This window comes from Botrytis sinoallii (assembly GCF_014898435.1).
Source record: "Botrytis sinoallii strain Bc 23 chromosome Unknown BSIN_009, whole genome shotgun sequence".
NCBI lineage: Eukaryota > Fungi > Ascomycota > Leotiomycetes > Helotiales > Sclerotiniaceae > Botrytis > Botrytis sinoallii.
In genome coordinates, this window is record NW_024066036.1 from 2,304,615 (window position 1) to 2,318,949 (window position 14,335).

The following is a 14,335-nucleotide window of genomic DNA, read 5'->3' on the forward strand; positions in this document are numbered from 1 at the left end:
ATGCTGGTGGTAGCGGCGTTCAAATTGCTTCTGAACAAGTTGAGCTTCAAAAGCTCTTCGTCAATCTCGTCGGTTTGCGCACTAGTGTTGGCCCCGGATTTAGCGCTGATGGCAGAAGCATCTGACTTGAACAAATTCTGGACTTCGTTATTGCTTGCTATGGCTAAGATCTCTCAGTGAAGTTGGTAGTGCTAGTGAATTATTACTATCTATAGTAACAAAAGATCTATATTCTAGCTCTATAACTAGGTATAAAGACTTATCTAGATAGAGGAAGTTGCTTTTCTTATACTATTCGGTTTTCAATGTAACTCGATCTCCTGTCTCGAAAAATAGTCATTGAATTTGATTGAAAACTAAAATAATAAGAGTTACTTATATAAGTATGTTTATATTTCACTATCTAGATAATACTTAAATAAGAATATTGTTAGAAGATCATATATGAGTTGGTGGAAAAGCCTTAATATTATTAAGTTCTATATAGAGATACGATATATATATGTAAACTCGATAGAGTTATATACAGGCTAATCCCGATATAGTATAGTGTGATATGTGGTATAAGTATTTTTTCTAATACTTCTCTATGCTGATATTGTATATCTAAAGCTATATAGTTTATCGAAAGTTATGGGGTGTTATATTGTAAATTGGGGTTATAGTTGATTTCAATCAAGCTAAGTGGTATGATTTATATTATATAGATATGTATATAGTATTTGATTACTTTTATTTGGTGAATCTTGAAGATTACTAATAAATGCTTTGAAACTAATGAGTTGATTTCAACGGATACTAGAAAACACTTTAAGATTGTAGTTATCAAAACCACTATAAAATTAATAAATCAAATCTTATATATTCTTTCAAGAATTAATATCTTTAATCAATTTTTTAAAGAAAAACCTCTCCTCTAGGATTACCCAATACCTAGTATAGATGCTTCTCTAAGAGCGTAGGGATTGTATTGGTAGTACAATACCTACTAACTTATAGAGCCTATATCTCTACAGCTTTTCCCTCTTAGTAGAGAAGTTGGGATACAGTTTCCTATATGATCACCCTGATCATATAGAATCCCTTGATCCTTGCTCTCTTCTATAAGGGTATAAAAAATGTTGTACACCTTTCCTATATAATAAAACACTAGGACACTTCTCTATAAAATGTATCCTATAACTCTTCCTTTCCCTTTTGAACATATCTAAAAGGGGATATAAGATTGATAATGATACTCTTGATCACCTTGGTCTTGCTAGTCTCTATCATAAGGAGTATAGGAAATGATTTCATCATCTTCTATCTAAGTATAGTAATATGCATTCTCCCACTACCATAATCATCCGCTCCTCTTTTATATATGGTTTCGGATTGCCTTCGATTCTCTTTAGAACTTCCGGCTCTTTATACTCAATGCCTTCGGGTCCCTACAAACCCTCCGGCTCCCTATATACTCTCCCTCCTCCTCGATCGTCAGTATAGCTATTATCGATATAGAAGATCGAAATCAAAATTGTATAAAAACAGTAATCAAAAAGAAAAACAATCGATCTATACTTATATGCTTAGTAATACACATTGATTTATCAGAATAGGACATATTACACAAATTATAAATAAATGAAAAAATATCGAAGTCGAAAGGAGATGAGATTGAGAACTGAGATATCGTAAAATAGCAGAATTGGTAAGCGAAACAAATTAAATATCATAAAAACTAATATTAAATAAAACAATAATTCAATAATCATTATATTTATCAGATTATAAATATGAATAATCGGAAAACTGTTAAAGAAATAAAGGGGATAGTGGGAAAATTTCTGAAATAAAGAAAATCTTTATTAAATCAGATAGGTTTTCATAGCTCTCTTATAAACTATATCCAAAGCATTCTCAACTTTAAGGTTTTCTATAGATAATCCTCAATTATATAAAGTTTAATTAATTCGTAAAGTATTATCGATTGCTTATACTATATCATTGCTATCAATATAAAGCTTACAAGAATCAAAACAAAGAAAAGAATTGAAAGATAGGAAATCGAGAGAATTGTATTATAATTGGAATTCTTGAATTATCGAAAGAAGATAAGAATGGGTAGCAGTTGTTTGCTAGAGCTTTATCACTCTCTTCAACTTTATAGGTTGGATCATTATGGTATTGTGTACCTAAGTATTTCGTATAGTCTTCATTATCTTCAACCCTATAGGTTGGATTGCTGTAATGCTGCGTATCTGAGTATTTCGTACAATCTCCACTATCTTCAACCCTATAGGTTAAATCACTGTAATGCTGTGCACCTGAATATTTATTACAGTCTCCACCATAATAGCGCTATGTATTTTACAATACTACACAGGATACCGGAATCTTACAACAACACTGAAGCCAGATTCATTTGCTAAGTAAAGCCACACTCCCCCAATCGCTCAATCGTATTGGGCCAGATGCTATCTGAATGTTTTTTGGATTTGATTATGTTTACAAAGGCAATAGCCTTTGGATTTGATGAAATCGTTATTGTCTATTATAATATTAATCAAGTAATTCTGAAAGACTAATTCTAATGCTACGCGAATCCGGGCTTATAACCTGTTAGAAGATTATATATGAGTTGGTGGAAAAGCCTTAATATTATTAAGTTCTATATAAAGATACGATATATATGTATAGACTCGATAGAGTCACATATGGGCTAATCCCGATACAGTATAGTGTGATATGCGGTATAAGCACCTTTTCTAACAAATATTATCGTTAAAGAACTAGTCGATCGCTTACGAGAGTCAAGTATTAGTATAATATCTTTTAAGACAAATAGTAATAAGATTCGATATTTTAATATATATTATATACTATAGATTGAATAATTATATAATCGTATAATCGCAAAATCTAGATATTTAATAACTTAGTTTATAGAGTTATTTAAAAAAAAAGAAAGAAAAAAATTATCATTTTTTAGAAAATCTAAAAAATTTAAAAATTTGATTTTTTTAATCCCCCCCCCCCCCCCCCCCCAAAAGAAAATTTGATTTGTAAAATCATTTAAATTTATAAACCAATCAAATATTCTATTTCAAAGTGATTATGTGATTATAAGATATCACGGAGGTAATAGCTATGTCTAATGATCACTTTGATCAGGAGATAGATATATAGAGTAATAATAAACTAGATTGACTTGAGATATGATCATAAGGATTATACCTGGTTTATATACCCTGATTAGACGATGGAATCGCCTAATTAGATATATAGGGTATACAAATGAATTGAGTGAAATAGTTTTAGTAATCATGGGAATGAGTACTCCGGAGGAGTATTAGGATTAATATCGTAGGGTTACACTATACGGTGAATTCCGTGACATAAGATTATAGGAATATATAACTATAACGAATATCACGTAACATACGTAATAACTCATTACAGCTAAGTTCAAGGCTAGTTTGAACTAGGCGATTATTATTATATAAGAGATAAAAAAAATCTTTTAAAAATCTCTTTCCTCTTTAGCTCTTTCCTTCTAATTATCGCTGATAAAGGTACAAGAAGATCAGCCTCAGGACATGCGAACCGACCTACAGCGAGCGGTATCCGCTCTATAGCAAAAACCGCTATGGAATCGGTAGCACAAATATGGTGAATCAAATAGATACCAACACTCTCCAAACAGTACTAGAAATGGGATCCAAAGAGTACAAACAAATACTCTAAGGAATTAGAACTCTCACAAGCGATTCTCCACTATATACTAGCGATCCGCTTAGCACATAACGATTTCGAAAACTATTACTGACAATTTAAATATAAGGAAGCAATGATCTATTACTCATGCGATACATTCAAATCCCCCAAACACATTATACATTACTACAAAGTCCTCGCAATCTATGAAACCTGGCCTCTAGATATCAAGCCCAAATACCTACCCTATAATTAAGTAGTTCAAGAAACGACTACTGAAATAGTTAATATATACATCAACCAAATTCGCTAAATTTATTGCTATAATAGACTTCTATAGGAGTATATACCGGGGAGCCTCAAGCTTCCCCGCGGAATACTACACAGACTTATAGCGATGCGGACCGGACACAGTGACTTTGCAGCCTATCACACCAAATTCAACCACAAAAATAGTAAAAACATTTGTATATATAGGATTAAGAAAAGCTCATTATACTTTTTTCGATATCCAATCAATAATCAGATACACAATAACTGGCCGCTTATACTAAACTGATTACAATTCGAATAGAATATAATAGTATATATCAATTGCGTTCTGTGATTACAATATAGCTTTACTGATCTTCTCATCAGATTCAGATTCTATATTAGAATATACCCAAACCATATATAATCATATAGATACCAACCTGCTCCAGTACCCCGAGGACAAGCTCTCCACCCTAATCAACCTAAGACCCGCACCGATCAGCTATAAGCACCCTAAGCACTCTCCCGATCGATAGTGGTCGACCGATCATCCGCTAACATCTGGACGATATATAAACAAGGCTCTCTAAAACAAAACCACAAATCCTTAGATAAAATAGCCACAGGATCGCTATAAGCGATACTGAGCGAAAAAACACTAAAGACAACAAGCCTCTGATTAGCTAACATTATACTACTATAAGCGGCTGGAACGCTAGCGGCCCATAGGCCCACTCCTTAGTACATCTAGAATACCCCTTGGGAGGTCAGATATTAGACGTTAATCACTATAAATAAATAAATAAATAAATATAGGAGTATATACCCTAGAACGCTATTAGAAGAATAAAAGGAAAAAAAAAAGGAATCGATTGATTTAAACAAATATAAATAGGGAATAAAAGGGAATAGATCTAGAAAAGCTATGTGAAAGAAAATTGAAGTATGTGGCATATTATATTGTAATAGAATATATACAAAAGCTACCTTTACAGAATAAAGCAGCTTTCAAACAAATATTATATAAAAGATCGGAAAGCGCATACGGAGGCGTTTAGAGGATTGGAGATAAAGGTGTAAATACACTAGCCATTGCTTGGAGGCTACTGAGGGTATTGAAACCCTATCCCTAGGAAAGGGGGATCATGTAAATTAGAAGATCATCCCGCAGTTAGCCCAACCGTAATGCCCCCTGGGAGGCTCGTCTATACGGCCCGGTTGAAAATTACTAATAATAATAATAATAATAATTTCCTTCTAATTATTTGATCTCTATGATATGCTCTAGTATGTAATCATAATAATAATATATATTAAAAACTAGCGGTCTATATTAAACAATCGAGCTTTGTTATTATCTGTCTGAAAAGACTCTATAATCAGACTAGATTTCAGATCAGATTTTACAACAAGAGATATAGATGTAGTATTATTAGCACTAAATCATTTCTGAAACCGCTAGATAGCTAGCCAGATCATCCGATACAGTCAAACACAGCCCGCAATCATTAAATCTATCATGATAACTTCAGATTCAAGAACATTACGGATAATTGAGACATCATATCATTGTGATGGATATAATCCAAATTCGAAGATATAATTAATCTATATTGGATTTAATACTCGAGTATACCTACCTATTTGTAGGAGAAAAAACAGGCGGTATTTGATCATTTCTAAGATATCCTTTACAATTCAATTGTTTCCCTTGAATATTATATAAAATAAAATTTCGAAATATAATCTGAACAATAAAAAGCTGATATCTCTTTTGAGCTCCTTGAATTTATACAAATCATTTATAAATTATTTTTTATTCAATTAAGTTAAAGGATTTCATTGAAAATTTGAATTGTCAATTCCGCCTGTTTTTTTCTCCTACGAATAGCCTACCTAGTTACATGAAGTCAGACATTTTCCGCAATTTCCGGGCCGACGTCAAGTGTTGGCATTCTAGGGTCCACACAAATGTAAGATCTTACCTAGTATCTTTTAAGGTTGCGATCGACAATGCTTGGTATGATCTTACGTCAGCAATCGATGATCTTTGAGCAGGGCTGAGAGAGACTCATAGTTAGCTCGGATGGGTGATCTTCACTTCGCAGCGGTCAGAATGCATAGGATGTTGTATTCATCGTGTATGTTATGATTGGGAATCTCGTGGGTTTACTACGGGAACAGAATGGGCTAATGTGTAGACCGCATGGTATTCGTGGGCATGGATTGAAACAGATTGTGTAGATGAGGTGGTTGGGATGGGTGATCGAAGGGCTATGTTTGTTAGACTTGGGTGTAGATTGCGTTGATGTGAGGTATGTATTCAATGGTATCCCCGATATTTTAGCAAGATATTTGCATAAATAGTGTGTTCTCTATTCAATTTACCATTCTTCGAATCGAGTATCAAATTATACATATTAATTTCCCATCATTACGATCATCCTTTATATAATGGCTTATTGCGAGGAAAAAATACCATACGAAGACAATCTACATGCTGCTCAAAATCAACATGGAAATCCATTCTCCAGCTACAATATCACCTCCACAATACTCTCTGATAACGAGATTCTTTCCCAAGCACAAGAATCCATCCATCACAGTCCACCACCCGATTACTCACATCCAAAACTTCCCCGACCTATCGCAGTACCACAAATCGTGCCTGGAGTCGGAAAGCCATTCGCTCGCATGTACGCACCCGCACTCTCTGACTACAACCTCAACTCGCAAGATTTTGTGGAATTCATTGATAATCTAAATGTCGTCGCCGGCGAGAACCCGCCTATACAAATTATCGATTTAGTGGGTGATGCACTAGACACGATATCATATCACTGGGCACAACTCACCGAAAGCGGCGTACAGATCCCCACACACCTAGGGAGCGCAGCCGTGACCAAGAGTAGAACAGATACTTACATACAAAATGCCAATGCGAAGCTTTTTGCTCCTCGAGGACTGAAGGCTTCGATTGCTACCATGGAAGCCATGGCTGCTGTATTACAGCTACCGCCTGATACACTGAGATCAATTACAGTGACTGATGAAAACACCTTTGCTACTGTTTTGGAAAGACGGATGAGTGCAGTAAGACCATATGTGATGGAAACAACACTTGAAGTTCCTCCACCAGCTGCACAAATGAATGAAATGGCCCAGATGAGCGCGGCGCAAGTAGAGAGACAGATATTTCGGAATGACAATCGAGCCCAGAGAGAAGAAAATAAGATTACCGCGAAGAGCGATAAGCGGGAAAACAAGGCACAGAGAAAGATCGAGAAGGTAGAAAGAGAAATGAGGAGATTGGATTTTGGAATTGAGAGATCGCAAAGAGAGCTTGGGGACTTGAGATCTAGAGAACCTGATAAGAAAGCGGATAAGACAGAGCGGAAATTGGAAAAGGAGAGGAGAAAGCTAGAAGACGCGAAGGGGAAATTAGATTATACAAGAGGTGAGAAGAATGAGGGTGTGAGTGATGGAGGGAGAGAAGGTAGGAGAGAAATTGAGGATAGCAGGACAAAAGATAGGAAGGCATATAAGGAGGTGAGACGGTCAAAGAAGATCTTATGGATCCTGATTGAGAATCTATAAGAGCCTTCTTAATTGGAAGTCAAAGGAGATTCTTTTGTACACAAAGCCGCTAGCTTTAGAAGAGCTCGTGTTCGATTCTCATTGTCAAGTCCATCAACGAGCTGATAGTTGCCGCTACAGATACTGCGATGTATTGATAGACTTCATACTCTACTAGTCTGCCCAAATGTGATCTGAACTGAATGACTGAGAGAAAACTTTGAATACCTACTGAAAGGCAGTCCATTATACATTTGAGACCATGTGAATGTTCTGGTTGTGTTTAGAATTTTTAAAGTTTCTCTTATTTAACCTTAGATTACAGTTCACCAGGGTTCAGGCTATTGGAAACTCTAAAATTCATGATTACTAAGCATAAATCGATTGATATCAATACAATCATCAATCTAATCCGATCCGATATTCTCCTGATTACCTAGCTGGTGCAATCGAAACATTCTCTGAAATAACATTTGCTTTTTTTTATCTCATCCTCAGACCACACGGTGATTACATAATAGGCTTGAGGCCTTGTTTTCGAGGCAGGGGCCTCCCGAAGGTTCATTGTAGGGTCTGAAACAATTTGGTTCCGGCTTTGGTGTGAATAGTAATAATTCAGCTTTTTCTGATTTTTTAATTAATATTATTAAATCATTCAATAATCGTATTATTTTAGTGTAGATTCAATATATAAAGCTGATTTTTCTCATTATTTTGATATAATTTTTATTATTATAGTTCTATTAGATTATATACAAATACAGCTTTGAAAATTAAAAAGTAATATTTCAAATAATAACATTTCAATAAAATAAGCACTCATTCTCTTCGAAATCCATTATCATTACAACTTTCAATTAAAAAATATATATTTCAGAAATCCTTTTATTTAGCTTATCCTTTTTATATAAATAAAATCTTAAATAATAAAAGTTATTATTAATTTCGAAGAGATTAGATGCTTTTAGTTCTAAAATTCTGAAGCAAAATGTGTGACGATTGCATCATTTAGAATACTAAGGTGAAGAGCTAGAAGAGCTCTTCGGAAGGAAGTGGTAATATACAGAATTGTGGATCACGTAAGAACCTAGTCAATCTATTAATATAATAGGATCGTCATATTACCCTTTTCTTCTAAAAAGCTTGCTCTCAAGTATATTAATAGTATTCTAAATACAATTCTCCAATTCAATTATATTATAATCTATATTCTCTATTATCATTAATATCTGATTTATAGATTTAATACTAATTCTAATATTACCTATAATATAATTTATAATATTATCGATCGCTTTGCGGAAGTATGTGTTTTGCAATTTTATTATTTTTGCAAGAAAAACTTCGAAATCAATAAGAGGAGGTTTCGAGAATTGTTGAAAAATAAAATGAGTGAAAGAAAGGAGATCCGCTTGAAATACATCTCTTGTTGGTGGTGCTGATAGAGCGGCGGAAATGTTGGTGAAATGCGAATTAGCTTGGCAGATTAACTGAATAAGCTGTTTTATTGCGATATCGATTGTGTGAGTGTATTAATACTTCGAATCGATCAGTTCCTGTAGTTTATATACTAGGTTCAGAATCTTCGGATTTATTATTGATAAAGTAAGAAGACTTTAAATAATATAATAATAAGATATTAGTTTATTAATAAATAAGATCTGCAGAAACAAAGCTAGGGAGAGGTCTTGATCGGAGATTGTACGAATAGTTATATTGAGAGAGCAGGTATAAAATGTTAGAGTAGATAATAGCAATGAATCAACTAGGTGTAATGTAGTACAAAGACTTTTCATTAATTTCTCTAAACTATGAAAATTCTACAATTTATAATTGTGCGCGGGTTGGCGTTGGCCCGGGGTAGGCCTGTAGGGCTATTTATGTGTCCTCACCAGTCCTTATACGGATTGATTGTAATAGAGCCCTTTATTTTGCATGTTATACTTCGAGATATATATATTTATCTCCCGAAATTGATTTGTATAACATAAGAAAAATGAAATGCTATATAATCGTATTCAGAATGTATTTCAAAAGAAAATAAGAATGTTATAAAGTTATAAATAATCAATAAATAATATTCCAACATGTTTACCGCTTTTATTAATAGATTATTAGAGGTCCTATAAATTCCCTTTATTTTCCTAAATACATTTTCTTTTTTAATAGATTATTCTTTTACTTATTATCTTTCCAATTCTTATCTCATTATAATCATTCCTTAATTCATTAGTCCCTAAGCGATTATAGCTCGGTTTGTAGCAGACTTTACTGATCTAATTATTCTTATATATTTTTATTGCTCTAAGTGCATTGTAACTTCTGTCCCTAAAGATTTCTGTTACTACAATAAGAATCTTAATTCCCTTTGTAGTTATTGCTGTATCCAGAAGAAAGTCTACTAGCTGGTACCTTTATAATATATTCCCAATATCAATCTTATATATTAGACTTAAGCTTTTTAGCTAACTACTTTTATTAGTAATTAAAAGGAATAGAATACTGAAAATGTACTAAGATATTAAAATAAATATTACATCAAGAGTATAGAAGCCTTTTTGTAGAAGAAAGATAAGCAAAATAGTATTAAAAAGCTAGAGTTAATAAAAGCACTATCTCTACTTATTATAAAGAAACTGGATTGAATAAATGATTTCATAAAGTATTTTATGAACTCCTATTGAGCTGTTATTGATTACCCCTTGTTCCTTTATGGAATTATTTTTTGCTGATATTCTGAACTCTAGAATAATTTGTCTGTATTAGATACTACTATTCCAGGTTCCATTCTGAAACTAGTATCCGCAATGAATTCAGATAATAAAGGCAAATTTCTTACCCCAATTGTTCATCCCTGTGCTCTTATCGCTCCCGCCTCACTCTTTGTTCCTGTAGGGAATAAGGCTTCGGGTACTGTAAACATAATAATTGGTTCGGAAGGCTATCGATCTCCTCGTACTAATACTAAATCGTCATTTTATCCCCATTCCCGTATTTATTCCTCAATGTACAAAAAAGATCGAATTAGGTACCCCAAGGATTCCCTTTTCAGTTCTAATGAGAACGATGAGAATAATGTTAATGGTAATAATAGCATTGCTTTTCTTTATTGAATTACCAATACCTCTCAATATTTCAATATTCCCTATATCTCTTAAGGTAATATCGATATTACTACCCTTTAGATAAAAAAGTATATTTTTAGGAATTCGATAATTTCCATCTATTGATTTGTAATTAAGAGATCAACCTCTCAAGCTATCCTTTTTTCTTATAAAGCTTTTCAAATAGTTTTAAAGTAAAAGGCAATATTAGCTATTGTCAATTCTCCATTTGATTTTCGATATTAGGATTATAGTATTTTATAAAAGTTTAAGATTCCTTTTATAAATCATAATATCTATATTAAAGAGTCTAATATCTATATAGATTTTCCTGAAAATATTTGATCCTATAAGCACTAGTAGATTATTAATAATCAGCCAATGAAAAATCGATTGCTCAGCGAAGCCTTTATAAAAATAGAAAAGAAGGAGAATGAGGATAAGGATGAAATTGATATACCTTTATGGAGGAGAATGAGCATAATAATAGTAATATAGATAATGCTATTTTTGATATTCTTCTTTCTATATCAAATTCTTTCAATATATAGAGTAAAAAGGTTAATTCTTATTATAAAACCCTTTCAATATATTAATATAATAATATCTTTACAACAACATCCCTATATTAGTCAAAGGCATATCCTTGTAAAAAATGAGGCTTTATGGAAAGAATAGCGATAATTCTATATATCAAGTATCAATAAGAATTCAGTTAATATTAACTCTAATACCCATAAGTTGAAGCCTGAAGTATTCAAAAGATATTAGAATGAATTAATATACTTAACAATAATATATGGTATACTAGTGAATAAAGGGTTGTATCCTTGTTTTTATTAGAATAAGAAATAGTAAAGGAAGGAATATTATGAACAGCTTTGATTTGCTAGTAATTTGCTTGTAGATATATAGCGTAACCCTATTGTTTTATAGCTTTTTTCCTTTTTTCTTTTGAATTCTGTATTGATAGTTTTCTTTTTTTATTATATTCCTCTAATACTTTTTTTGCATTATCCAGATTGCAGAAGGCTTTTTATATATCTTCCACTAGCTGATAGCCCTTTTATTGAACTAGATATTGAATACCTCTATTCTTCTTTCTATATACTATAATTTTCTCCACTTCGTATTCCAAGTAATCATCTATTTCCTTTAATGGCAATAGGTTAGTAATACTCTATCATTCATATTATAATTTCAGTAAGAAAACGTAGAAGATATTGTAAATCTTATAGGTAGATAGTAACTTGAATTTATATACTTAACCACTGGTTTTTATATCTATTACTCAAAAGGGATTTATAAATCTATCCGAAAACTTTTTCTTGAATTGAAATTGCTTGATATTTCAGATGTTTAATATTACTTTATTTCTAATATTATATTACTGGGATATTGTGCTCTTTATATTCTTCGATTTTCAGTTTATAGCTGTTTACCACAATTCTCTCAATTTATCCCTTTCTTCATTAAAAGAAACGATTCACTTGTATGTAGCTGATGCCCTTCTTATAGCATCAGTGTCCTCACTAATATAATGAAATATTGGTAGGAATCTGTACATTACTTGAAATAGACTTGTATTTATTATACTATATTATATAGCATTATAAATAAACTCTGCAAATAATAATAATAAAGCCCAATCATCCTACCAGTAATTAGAATAACAATTAATATAATAAATCAAATTCTGGTTTTGCCACTCTATTTACCCATTAATCTGAGAATAGAATGCAATAAAGAGCTTATATCATATTCTAAAATAAAATAAAAAGCTACTCCAGAACTTACTCGCGAATTGCAATCCCCTATCCGAAATAATACCCTTTAGTACTCCGAAATTTTTGAATATATTCTATATCAGTATTTGTATAAGCTCCGGCGAAGTGATTGCTTTGTTAATGGATATATATCAAGCAATTTTCATGAATCTATTAATAACTACTAGAACTATATTATAAATATTCTTACCTAATTTCAATAAGAATAGATTTGTAATAAAATCTATAGTTATCTCTTTCCAAGGTCCACAAGATATAAGAAAGATTTACAATTCGCTATAGAATTTATGCCTTTTGATAGTAGTCCATTGGTATATTATATATATTTTAATATATATTTTTATATCTTTCTTTATTGAAAGCCAGAAGTATTTAGATCTCAAGATTTCTAAAATTTTAGAAACACTCTAATGTTTATTTATAGAATTATTGTAATGGGCTTTCAGAATTTCTGTTCTTAAAGTAAAATCTAACAGTATATAGACATTCCTATTATATCTAAAAAGCCTATTGGCGTCTATCTACCAAAATAAGGCAACTCTAGTGAAATATAATCTTTGATTCAGATATTCTTTATTCTTTATAAAATCATTATTCACTTGGAGCTATAATAAAGCATTTCTTATCATTTTTGATATTAGTTCAAATACTATTTCATCTTCTATTAAAATACAAGCTATCCAATATGATATCGACTGTTTACAATCAGCTTCAATCAATAAACTCGATTATTCATGGAATAATAGGCTATACCCTTTTCTTTGTAAAAGGCCTATAACGTTATGCAGGGGCTCTGTTTTTTTAACAGAGGAATTTTGAAACAATTTCATAATTATCGATCTATTTCTCAATTTATTCTGAAGAATTGGAAGTATATCATTAATACCCTTTATATTGATAGTGTAATCGGAATGGTGCAATAGCCTATTTACGGGATTCAATTTTCCTGCTCTATATACTATCTCGAAATCGTATGTAATTAAAACCTTCACTCATTTTGTTTATCAATTATTCAGGCTTTTCTTTATCATAAAATGCTGAAGGTTATTGTAATTCGATTTAACTATAATAATATATTAACTCCTTATCATATAGTAATGCTATTGTACAAAAGTGGTATATATCGCTAATAATTCTTGATTGTAAATGAAATATCGCTGTTCCGCTGGGTTTAGCTTTCTCAAATAGAATGTAATAGAATGCCACTATTAGACCAATGCATCTTTAATCCCTTTTGAGAAAAGCTGTGACAATACATAACTTAATGTAAAGATCGAAATATCGATTTCGATTATTATATAGAGTAAGGGGTTGAAATGCCAGAGAATAGGTGCTGATATGAAAACTCTTTTTAATATTTCGAATATCTTTTATACTTTATTAGTTTATTTGAACTTGATTATTGTTTTCTCTTTTGTATTTTTTTTATCAATACGGTTATACTGTAAGCTATTACCGAATAGATTCTGATAAACTATTGATAAAAGTTCGCAAAGTCAAGGAATATTTGTATATCCCTTAGGCTATTAGATATTAACTATTTCATAATAGTTTGAATATACTCGGGTTTTATTATAACTCTTTTAGCTGAGATAATGAATCCTAGGAATTCGATTTTATTGATATAAAAGATATATTTCTTTAATTTTGCGAAGAGCTTATATTTAATAAAATGTGTGAGTATTTGTTGGATATCCACTATATGTATAATTCTATCTTTAGAATAGATTAGGATATCATTGAGATATACTATACATATATTATTCGCTAACCCTACTAATGCTTAATTAATATATATCTAAAATATTGTAGGGGTATTAGTAAAACCGAAAAGTATTATCTTATACTTATATTAGCCATATCGTATGCGAAATGCCATTTTCCATTTATTGCCCATTTTTATATGGATACAATGGT

At 31.7% G+C, this 14,335-nt stretch overlaps 1 protein-coding gene across 1 annotated transcript; it reads left to right on the plus strand.

Annotated features, from left to right (window-relative positions):
• Nucleotides 1–6,405: 6,405 nt before the first annotated feature.
• On the plus strand, nt 6,406–7,548 carry EAF02_006173 (uncharacterized protein; the record flags this gene model as incomplete). Its single annotated transcript, XM_038902221.1, has 1 exon — nt 6,406–7,548. The coding sequence occupies one exon, from the start codon at nt 6,406–6,408 to the stop codon at nt 7,546–7,548; it is 1,143 nt and encodes a 380-aa protein (XP_038758438.1).
• Nucleotides 7,549–14,335: the final 6,787 nt, after the last annotated feature.